The 12181-nt window shown below is 46.7% G+C and overlaps 1 protein-coding gene across 1 annotated transcript in view; it reads left to right on the forward strand.

Moving 5' to 3' along the window:
- The first annotated feature begins 2624 nt into the window (after positions 1–2624).
- Positions 2625–12181, forward strand: part of PDE6A (phosphodiesterase 6A) — a 62638-nt gene continuing 53081 nt past the window's right edge. The window contains exons 1-3 of the mRNA XM_042949437.1: positions 2625–3098; positions 10954–11106; positions 11706–11795. Of these exons, the coding sequence (XP_042805371.1) occupies positions 2625–3098; positions 10954–11106; positions 11706–11795 (717 nt within the window). The remainder of the gene's footprint in view (positions 3099–10953; positions 11107–11705; positions 11796–12181) is intronic.

The following is a 12181-nucleotide window of genomic DNA, read 5'->3' on the forward strand; positions in this document are numbered from 1 at the left end:
TAGGTGGAGCCCAGGGGTGCCGCTAAATAAACATCCTACAATATATAAGACAGCCTCCACAACAAAGAATTACTGGCCCATATGTTGATAGTGCCAAGGTTGACAATATGTATGTATTTATATATACATAGACTTATAGATTTATATATAAATCTTTAAAATATATGTGAAATCTTATAAATAATATATATCTTAATATTTTCCTAGAGTGTATATGTGTGTGTATGTGTGTGTGTGTGTGTGTGTGTATTCCACATATTTAAAAATATCCAAAAAATATTGGCAATGATAGTATCTGGGATTACGTTTGATTTCAACTTTTTCCTTTGTGTCTTCTTGTATTTTCTAAGTTGTACTCAAGAATATATAAGAGTTTTGATTTTGTATTAGGGTTCTCTAGAGAATTGACTCATATGGTTATGGTCCCACAGTCTGCTGTTTGCAAACTGGAGAACCAGGAAAGCCATTGGTATAATTCAGTCTGAGTCCAAAGGCTGAGAACCAGGGGACCAACAGTGTAAGTCCTGGTCTGAATCTGAGGACCAAGGATGCCCATATCGAAGGGCAGGAGGAGGTGGATGTCCTAGTTCAGACAGAGGGCAAATTCATCCTTCATCCACCTTTTTGTTCTCTTCAGGCCCTCTGCGGATTCGATGATGCCAGCTGCACTGGTCTACCAATTCAAATGTCAATCTCTTCTAAAAACACCCTCATAGACACATCCAGAAGTAATGTTTTACCAGCTCTCTGGGTATCCTTTAGCCCCATCAAGTTGGCATATGAAATTAACCATCACAGACTTACAATTAAAACACTTTTTTACTGAGCATCAAGAATGTGGGGCAGCATCACAAGGCCTAGGGAATCAGCCCTGGCAGGTCCCGCCCTCATGGAAGTCACAGCAGAGATGTGAAGACAAACAAAAGACGAAGAAACAAAAAACAAACAAGATAATTTCTAACAGTAATAAATGCAATCGAAGAAATAAATAGGATGATGTGACGGGCAGGACCTGGGGAGGGCACATACTTGGGATAAGACAACGAGGCATGATTAGCGTGAGCTGACACCTTGAGGTCGAGAAGGAGGTGGTGTGCAGAGAGCTGGGAAAGAGCATTCCAGATAGAGGACTCACGTTATTTATGGTGAGGACGTTTGGAGAAATTCCGGTCGCTGCATGGCCCGCCAGACCAAGGGGCCACCTGTGTATACAGTGCGGAATGGACGCAATACCCCGAGAATTTATCACACGCTACAATAAAGGAAGTAATCTGCTTTCCATTAAAGTTCATTTGCAAAGTTCAAAGTGCCAGCAACAGTCTATTAGCCTGCATTCCACAGTGTTTACAACACAGAGACACCAGGTTCTCGCACCCACGTTCATGGAAATGAAAGCACATTTTCATCTCAGAAGGAGAATGTTCTCTTTCTCCCCAGGTGTCCTGGATGGAGGATACTTCAGTGAAGAGTCAGGTGTTTCAAGATTCAAAAAGAGCTGATAGCATCTAGACTGTTGTGTACATTTCTGACTGACAGTCCAAAAAGGTACGGATTGTAGCCAGAAAAACCACATTAAAGTGCCAAGAGAGGGGCACCTGGGTGGCTCAATTGGCTGAGCGTTGGCCCTCAGCTCAGATCATGATCTCACAGTTCGTGGGTTTGAGCCCCTCATCGGGCTCTGTGCTGACAGCTCAGCCTGGAGCCTGCTTCGGATTCTGTGTCTCCCTCTCTCTCTGTCCCTCCCCCACTCTCTCTCTCTCTGTCTCTCTTTCTCTCTCTCAAAACTAAGTAAGCATTAGAAAAATTAAAAATAAATAAAAATAAATAAAATTAAAGAATCGTTGAAGTCTAAGCCTGGGAAAGTGCAGCTTCTTAAATCGGGAGACCCGTAAGTGCCAGACTCACGATGTACACAGGGAAGCAGGCTGAATGGTGAGCATGTGCAGTGAGGCCATCCTGGGGAGGACCTGGGAACCAGGGCACAGAAGGGTGGGGTGAGGGGTCGGGGGATGGGAGCTGGGTGGGCAGTCCCTCTCAGCTCTAGCCATCCCTGCCAGGGAGGAAAGTGGGCACAGAGTTGCTGACTCTTCTGATTCTCCAAGAGAAGCTAAATAAATCTCCTAAACAGCAAATGCAGACTTCTGTGTCGAACGTTGCAGAAAAACACCCTACAGGGCAGAGAAAACACACCTACAGGAGCAGGTGTGCTGCCTGTGTGTAGGTGAAAACACACCTAGAGCAGGTGTCCCTGTGCTGTCTGTTGGCAGCCTCTGCTTCGGGGTTGTTTTTAGTTTTGCCCACCTCCTGCTCTGTTTAGAAATCCCTTCTCCGCTCGTAGGCCAAGGTGAAAAGGAAACTCTCACCTTCTCCCATCTGGGGCCTGGCAGCATCTGGAACACTGATCCTCATAATCCTTGTTCTCGGGAAATATTAATGATTTAATCTCCCGAGCTCCCTCCCTCCCTCACCTCTGCAGCCATACCAGCTGAAATACACGGGCCAGACCCACAGAAGCCCAGGTTGGAACAAAACGCTTCCTGACTCAGTTTTGCCACGGACCATCAAACCGCCCTGGGAAGGCCAGCTTCAGCCCTTCCACGCAAGCAGCCAGAGGGATTCCAGCCATGGGTGAGGTGACAGCAGAGGAGGTGGAGAAGTTCCTGGACTCGAATGTCAGCTTTGCCAAGCAGTACTACAACCTCCGCTACCGGGCCAAGGTCATCTCGGACATGCTGGGGGCCAAGGAGGCCGCGGTGGACTTCAGCAATTACCACTCGCTGAACAGCGTGGAGGAGAGTGAAATCATCTTTGACCTCCTGCGGGACTTCCAGGAGAATCTGCAGACCGAGAAATGCATCTTCAACGTCATGAAGAAGCTGTGCTTCCTTCTGCAGGCAGACCGCATGAGCCTGTTCATGTACAGGGTCCGAAACGGCATCGGGGAGCTGGCCACGCGGCTCTTCAATGTTCACAAGGATGCTGTCCTTGACGAATGCCTCGTGGTGCCCGACTCGGAGATCGTGTTCCCCCTGGATATGGGTGTGGTTGGTCACGTCGCACACTCTAAAAAGCTCACCAACGTCCTCAACACAGAAGAGGTACCCTCTTCCCACAAGAAGGAGGGCGGGGAGGCATTATTCCATGGAGTCCCGGTGGGTACAAGCGGGGCGGGGAGCTGCTGGCCATCCAGACTGGGCTGGTGATGGTTTGGCACTTCTCTTTATTTATCGGCTTATAACATTTTATTTTGGGGGGGAAAAAATCCAAACCTAACAGAAGAGTCTAAATACAGTACAAACAACTATCTACCTTTCATCCAAATGCATCAGTTGGTCATGCCTTGCCTCATTTGCTTTATCTCCATTTTTTTCGGACCCCTATGGGAGTCGACAGCTTGTACTGTATTTCCAGACATGCTGTGTATTTCCAGAACAGGGACGTTTCTCACATATGCACACCACGGTAACGAGATCCAGGAAATGTAAGCTTGATGCAATACCATCGTCTAATCAACAGTCCGTATTCAATTTTTGCCAGTTGCCTCAATTACACCCAAATAGCGCCAGCTCTTTAGTCCCCTCAAATCTGAAACAGTTTTTCAGACTGTGTTGGTTTCCATGACGCGGATGTTTTTGAAACATACAGGCCAAATACTTTGCAGAGATGTCCCTCCACTTGGGCCGATCTGTGTCTTCCTGATTAGAATCAGGTCGTGTGTTCCCATCAGGAGTAACATAGAGGGGACGTCGTGGTTATCTTTGCGCATTCCATCAGGGGACATTTGGTGGCAGCCTGCCTCGTTACTGGAAATGTTAACGGTACTGCTTGGTTAAGCCCTTGGCTCTCGTTTCATCTTTTTAAAAAATTTTAAGTTTATGCATTTATTTTGAGAGAGACAGAGACAGCACGAGTGGGGGAGGGGCAGAGAGAGAGAGAGAGAGAGAGAGAGAGGGAGAGAGAGAATCCCAAGCAGCCTCTGCGCTGTCAGGGCAGAGCCTGACCTGCGGCTCAAACTCATGAAACCGAGAGACCGTGACCTGAGCCGAAACCAAGAGTCGGATGCTTAACCCCCCTGAGCTGCCCAGGTGCCCCTTGGCTCTCACTTGTGAGTCCAGCCTTCTGTGAGATTCTACTGGCAGCTCTGATGTAGGCCTCTTTGATCACCGGGGACAGAGCACTTCACGCAGATCTCCCCATGGCCCTCTGCCCCAGGGCCAACTCCTACTTATCCTTTAGATCTCAGCCTAAAGGTCACTTCTTCATGGAGGCCCTCCCGTATCTCTCTGTTACAGGCTCCTTCCCCAAACCATTTTTCATAATAAGCCTGGGGGCCAGGGACCATGCCTGCCTTAATCTCCACTTTATCCCAGCAAATGTCTGGCACAAAGCAGATGCTCAGCAAATACTTGGCATAAAAGATTCACCATCAAGTAATTATGCTTAATTCCTTTAACACCTACCTTGCCCAAAACAATGTTTGCCCCGTGGGAGCAGGGCCCAAGTGGGTCTCACGTATTGCAGCACTGACCCGACCAGGAGCCTGTGTTCAATCATTTCTAAGATGCAGCCTGGACATTATGTGATTTTGCTCGCCTGACTTCTGGTCTTAGTTCAGATTAAGGGTCATAAGGTTAAAAGGGGACAGAGGGGGTCTCACAGATGATGTCATCTGACTGTCTCATTTAACGGATGAGGAGCCTAGAGCCATGAGAGCTTGAGAAGGGGCTTGTCCAAAGTCACCAAGGAGTTAGGGCAGAGCCAGGCCCTCCCATCCACAAATGCAGGAATTCAAACGGGTCATCTTGTTTTTAATGTTTATGTATTTATTTTGAGAGAAAGAGATAGATCAAGCGGGGGGGGGGGGGGGTGCAGAGAGAGAAGGAAAGAGTAAGAATCTCAAGCAGGCTCCACACTGTCAGCGCAGAGCCCGATGGAGGGCTTGACTTCACAAACTGTGAGATCATGACCTGAGCCCAAATCAAAAGTCAGATGTTCAACTAACTGAGCCACCCAGGCGCCCCAGGTCATCTTTTTTGACGTGGGTTCATTGACAAGATAAGAAGCACAGACTTTGGCCTCTGGGGCGATAGTTTTCTTGGAAATACACTGGGCTGGATCTCCCATGGGGTTCGTCTTTCCCTTGTTTCCCCTTGGACGTCCAAGGGTGGGGGTCGTGTTTCTGCCTCCAGGGGACTTTCAGCTGGACTGGGGACTGTTCTCCCTTCAACTCTCTCTAGACTTTCATTGTAGCCAACATAGATTGCCACGGTCTTCAGACGTAACTGATTATCCCTGTTTCACAGATGGTGGAACCAAAACCCAGAAAGGATGGGGCACCTGGGTGGCTGAGTCACTTAAGCATCTGACTCTTGCTCTCAGCTCAGGTCTTGATCTCAGGGTCATGAGTTGGGCTCTGGGTTGGGTGTGAAGCCTACTTAAAAACAAAAATCAAAACAAAGCAAAACATAACAACAACAACAATAACAAAAACACCCCAGAATGGTTAGTAAGTTGCTCAGAGCCACTCCGATAGAAAGTGGCAGAGCGGGTATTTGAATTCAGGCACTCTGGCCTTGTGCCCACACTCTTCACTGCTCAGCTATTCTCTTCTTCTTCCTTATCTACAAAATGAGGGCACTGGACTAGATGCTATTCACCACTGGTCATTTCAAATCGTATAGCAGAGAATAAAGAGGTTAAACTTTGAGGTCAGATCTGGATGTGAGTCATGACTCTGTGACTTTTTAAGAATCGTGCTTTGGCGTATTTTTGAGACTATCTGGGCTCACTTCCTAATTCATAAAATGGGACAGGAATACCGACTGCACAGTGTTGTCGTAGGATTAAAGGAGAGAATTATTTCTCATCTAGCAAGGTTCTTAGCACATTGTTATGGCTCCTACTGGCCGATCCTGCTCCTTATTGTTATTGTTATTATTTTGTTGTTGTTAAGGCTCTATTCTAAGGGAGGGATGCTGTACCAGGTCTGTGTGGGAGTTGGATAAGAAGGTCCTTCCGGAGCTTTCAGTTTAGATTCTGTTGGTGGGAAAAACAGAAGAGAGGCGCTAAGAGGTTCTGTAGATCCTGGTGTTAAGTGACTGAGGATTTAGGCAGATGCTCTGATGCTAACATATCCTTGTTGAAGAGTTGGCTGAGCCTCTGTGCTAAGGGATGGCCTGCTATTCCGCCCCCCCCCCCCCCCACTTTAAGCCCAAAGTTCACTATGCGAGTAATGCCTGCATTCCCCTGGGGCAAGCCTGGGGCAGTCTCCCTGGCTGGTGACTCAGCACCCTCAAAAAACTTGGGAAATGGCTACAATCAGTGGAGTTTTGAAATGTGAAACCATGAATGGAGAAGTTTCCCAGGGTTGTAATAAAATTCCCACGTCCTAGCAAATTCCTGCTCATACCCTGGGATATCCTCAGGAAGACTTGCCGTTAGGATTGCCAGATAAAATATAGGATTCCCAGTAAAATTTGAATTTAAAAATATTTTTTTTATTTTTTAAGTTGATTTTTTTATTTTGAATGAGAGAGAGAGAGATCATGTGAGCGTGCATGAGTGGGGATGGACAGAGAGAGAGGGAGAGAAAGAATCCCAAGCAAACTCTTGGCTGTCAGCACAGAGCCCGACTTGGGGCTCAAACTCACAAACCATGAGATCGTGACCTGAGCCAGAATCAAGAGTGGGATGCTTAGCCAACTGAGCCACCCAGGTGCCCCAAAATTTGAATTTTAGGTAAACAAAGAATAATATCTTAGTGTAAGTATGTACCATGCAATATTTAGGACATACTTATACTTTAAAAAGTATTTACTTGAAATTCAAATTTAACTAGGCATCTTGTATTTATTTGCTAAATCTGGCAACCTTACTAGCCCTTCAGTATTTGTGCGTGTTTTATTCTTTACCTTTTCTCCTTAGGAAAGCCCACAAGGCCTGCCTGTTCCTGTCTGGCTTATAAACCACTGGCCCCAGCACGTAGTCAGTGCCTGGGACAGAGTGGGTACTCATTACAGATTATTGCATGAATTAATAAATGATGACTCTTCCCAGTTGGCTATGATATTGTGATTTATAAAAAGAGATACTTACTTAGTCTTTGTCCTGGTTCCATACACAGAACTCTTAAGACTCTTATAATTCCTGAGTGATAGGAGCATCTGATACAGAGCTTCTAAATTCCTTGGAATTTCCTGACTGGTAGATGGTCTTTTGTTCTAACGAGATGACTCTTGGTGGGCTCCTGGATGGAGGCCAATCACCAGAAAGATCAAGCTATGATTAGCAACTTGGAACTTTCAGCTCCACCTCCCCATTCTCTGATGAGGGGAGAAGGTCTGGAAATGGAGCTAATCATCAGTCATGCAGATGTGACAAAGCCTCCATAAAAATCCCCCAAAGTACAGGGCTCAGAGAGTTTCTGGGTTGGTGAACACACGCATGTGCTGGGAGGGTGGTGCACCTCAACTCTAGGGGACAGAAGCGCCTGCTGTCAGGAAGGGTGCTTCATCTGACAGTATGTCTGTATCTTTTATTATATCCTTCATTATATCATAAACCTGTACATGTAAGTATTTCCCTGAGTTCTGTGAGCCATTCCAGCAAATTCCCAAACCCGAGGAGGGTGTCTTGGGACCCTGCTTTATAGCCAGTCAGAAGTATAAGTGACAAACTGGGACTTGTAATTGGCATCTGAAGCAGGGACAGTCCTGTGGGACTAAAGCCCTGTGGGGTCTGACACTGACTCCAGGAAGATTGAATTGAATTGTTGGACAGTCAGCTGGTGTCAGAGAACTGGTCAGATACACCTAGGTATCTGGTGTAAGAGTAGTGTAAGCATGGTACTAGTGTGAGAGGAAAGGAGAGTTTTTCCAAGACATGACAATTCCTATTTCTAAAGACTGCACCTGAGAGCACTGCCATTTCCAGAGACTCTCACAGCTGCCGTCCTTCCCTGCGTGTGAGACCCGGAACCCAGCATGCCACACCGGAAGGAAGCCTCGAGGAGGACCTGGTCCAACACTCCGATTTTACCAAAGGGCAAACTGAGGCTCAGAGTATCTTCAACTACTGATAATGTACTGATTGGCCCCTGAAGCCTCAGAGAACAAGTCCCTCCCTTCCATTCACCCATCCTGTGGGGACATCCTTCTCATTATGGTTTGAATTGTGGGTTCGTGTTTTACATATGCTCCCACTATACTGTGAGGACCTAATGAGGACAATCTCATCTTTCTTATTGGTCTTGGCATATCCAACACCTCTCCCAGAGCCTGTTCTCAGTAAATATGAGTAAATGAATGAATGCGCGAATCAGTCGATCGGTGTATCAATATATAGATCAATGAATGAATGGAGTGGCTGTGCCACTTACCAGCAAGGGAGTTTTCTGCAAAGCAGGGAAGGTTTGGGGGCACCTGGGTGGCTCAGCTGGTTAAGTGTCTGGCTCTTGATTTCAGCTCAGGTCATGGTCTCACTGTCATGAGATTGAGTCCTATGGCATTGAGCTCTGCATGGAGCCTGCTTAAGATTCTCTCTGGCGCACACGCACGTGCGCCGTGCTCAAAAACCAAAACAAAAACAAGGAAGGTGACAGATCTATGTGACAGGGCTGATGTGAGAGTTAATGAGATAATAGATGTTAAGTTGTCTGGCTCCTGGCTGAGGACATCATTATTGCTCAATAAACAGTAGATCTCACCATGGAATTGGCACTGTGAATGTTTGAAAAGAGGAACTGGGGTTTCCAAGAATGAGGGGTGTGCTCCCTGCTTGCAATGCATTTCACCCACCTGGTTCCTCTGAGGCTTCAGCTCTCAGCTTCACCTCCCTCGTTCACAGGGAGAAGCCTCCCTCGTTCACTGCTATAACCCGAGAGTCTAGAACAGGGCCTGGCATAAAGCACTCCATGAATGCTAACTGAATGAGTGAATGACTTTGGGCTTTCCCTAAGCTGGGCATCTGATTCCCGGGCTTTAGAGTAAACAGTTTGAGGGACATCTAGGTGGCTCAGTGGGTCAAGTGCCTGACTTTGGCTCAGGTCATGATCTCACCACTCGTGAGTTCGAGCCCTGCATCAGGCTCTGTGCTGACAGCTCAGAGACTGGAGCCTGCTTTGGATTCTGTGTCTCCCTGTTTCTCTACCCCTCCCCCGCTCGTGCTCTGTCTCTATATCTCTGTCTCTGTCTCTCTGTCAAAAATAAATAAACATTACACACATACACACACATACAGACACACACACACACACACACACACACACACACACACACAAAAGAACAGCTTGAGCTAAAAGTCTTCTAAGGCCCTCTCTGCTTCTGATAATCTGAGGTTCTGTGACACAGTTGTGTAGAACACTTCACATGCTGAATATATAAGGATGGCAATGATTGTGCGAACACCATCGGTTGGCAGCTGTATAATTCGGGAGAGAGTTCTGGGTCTCTCAATGGAAAAGAAAGTTCTGGTAGATTTAGTAAACATCTGTGTCAGATGCAGGTAAGACTCACGTATCGTTTTCCCTGATAGAAGTGAATATTGCAAGGCTGAACTGACTTCCTGAAATGAATCTGAGCATGCCCCACCAAGACCTGTGTTTAGAGATTTATCAGTGTCCTTAGAGAATGACATGGAAAACCCTTCATGGCTAATGCCTCTTTAGAGATTTTGCTTAATCCTCTGATGCTAATTCAAGTAGAGCCCTACAGCCTTCTCTTAATTCCTGTACCCTTTACCTGGTTTGAGACACCTTCATCGACAACAATGCCGTTGCCTGTTTGTCTAATCCCACTCCAACCGGGAGAAATCCACAGATGCACAGCATCACACTCTGAATTTCTCAGTCGTGGGAAAGTTTCTGCACACTCAATTCTAGAAAAGGGGTGGGAATCCGTTCTATGAAATACACTTCCTTCCTCAGAACAGCATGAACTGCATATCTGGGCTGGCTTGTGTCCCAAGCAACGCCTATGGTTGGAAAAACTCACAGTGCTACCAAGAAAGAGAAAGGTGGATTCTCTTGGATTTAAGATGACAGTTCAGGCTCTGTCTCCTCTTTCTGACCACATAGACCACACTGAACTGTGCTGGCCTCCCAAGCTGCTTTAGGGGTGGGGGCCTGGGGGTGTGTACTCCTTTGCACTCCCATAGCTTTGAGCCAAACCCTGTGTCATGTATTACTGTTATTGATTTGTCTGTGAGCCGGCCTGAGCCTTGGTCTCACTTGTGTCCCCAGCGCTCAGCATAAGGCCTGACACACCATGGGGCTTCCATTAAGACCTATGGAATGTGGATATCCATTGGACTCACTGTGTGGTGCTAGAACCGAATTGCTCAAAAAGCTAGAAGTACCAAATTCTTTTTGTTCAATGACCAGGACCCAGATCTAACCTTACCGAGGCTTCTCCTAAAGACAGCAAAGCTGAGGGCAAGGTTCCTTCTTGAGTCTCAGTTTCCCTTTGTGTAGAATGGGCCACTAGCGGTCCTCACCTCACAGGATTAAAGCGAGTTGAGGCAGATAAAGCATGTGATACCCGTTAGCAATTGTGGTTGTTAGACTCACTAAAGTCTTTTCCTCACTCAAGTTTCTATTTTGGGCTTACTTGCCATCACCTCAAGAGAGCCTTCTCTAACCCTCCCTCCCCAGGTGAAGTCAGTCCCCTCATCCTCGGGCCCTTGCAGGGCTTTGCTCACACCTCCCCCACAGCCCTTGGTAAGTTGTATCTCAGACTTTCTCCTACTCGATTTTGGAGGCCTCCAGGGCAGAAATCACCACTGATTGCTTTGCCCTTGCTGAAGGGGCATAGATGGAAATGTCTTCATTTTCTTGTCAACAAAATCATAGAGGCCCCCCCTCCTCCCACTCCCTACCACGGGCATATGGGGCTCTGGCCTGTTTTACTGTCTTTGTTCTTCCTCTGCCCACCCTTGCCTGTGTCTGCCTTCCTTCAGGATGAGCATTTCTGTGACTTCGTGGACATCCTCACAGAATACCAGACCAAGAACATCTTGGCTTCCCCCATAATGAATGGGAAGGACGTGGTGGCCGTACTCATGGCTGTGAATAAACTGAATGAGCCCCATTTCACCAAGAGAGATGAAGAGGTAAAAACGCTTTAGAAATTGCTGGGGTGGCCATGCGAGCGCATTCTTACAGCTTGTGAAGTCCCCTGAACCTTGCTATTTGGCCCAGACTTGGTTTTCTCATCTGTAAGACAAGGGGATTAGGCTGATGCCCTCTGAGGGAGACAGGACAGGGGTAATGGTTAGGATGTCGGGCCCTGGAGCCTGGGGTACAGGGGTAATTGTCCTGGCTCTGCTAATATTTAGCTGACTCAGTCAAGTTACTTAATTTCTTTACATCTCAGCTTTCTTATCTGTAAAATGGGCCTAATTTTATAGTATCCATCTCTCGGGGTACTTGTGATGAGCAGATAAGATAACATATACCTAAAATGACTTATCACAGGAACTGCAAACTCAATAAATAGTAGCAATTTTCCATTAATCCATCAACACTGACATTCTACATTCTATGAGCTTTACACTCTTACAATGCAACATTTCATGGGTCAGCATTCCATGATCCATCTACTCAAATGGCCTCTGATGCTTTTGAAATATTCAAATATTTGCTGATGGTAGAGGGGGCCAGAGGAGGGCTTTCTTCTCATCTAGTTCCCCTCACGCTGTTTGATTCCCAGATTCTTCTCAAGTACCTCAATTTTGCAAATATAATCATGAAGGTGTACCACCTGAGTTACCTGCACAACTGTGAGACTCGGCGTGGCCAGGTAAGGGGCGTGGCCAGGTAAGGGGTGTGGCTTAAGGGAATGGCCTGGACGCGTCCTTTTACTGAAGCATTGATGTGGTCAGACTAGAAAGGCAGTGGCAATAAAATTGCCTGGGAACCATCATAGTCTCTGCCCAGCATCCCTAGTGTTGATGAGGTGGCCGATGTTTGTAAAGCTGTATATGCACAATTTTCAAGTCAGGCAACTTAGATTTGAATCCTTGTTAAACCATTTACTAGCTCTAAGACCCTGAGTAAATCACTTACCCTGTCTGAGCTTTAGTCCCCCTCTTTGAAAAATGGGGGCAATATTGATTGGTTCCACCCTCAAAAGATTGTTGTCAATAGTAAATGAGAAAATGCATGTGGAACATTTGTGTTCAATCC

The sequence above is a fragment of the Panthera leo genome, chromosome A1, assembly GCF_018350215.1.
Source record: "Panthera leo isolate Ple1 chromosome A1, P.leo_Ple1_pat1.1, whole genome shotgun sequence".
Taxonomy (NCBI): domain Eukaryota; kingdom Metazoa; phylum Chordata; class Mammalia; order Carnivora; family Felidae; genus Panthera; species Panthera leo.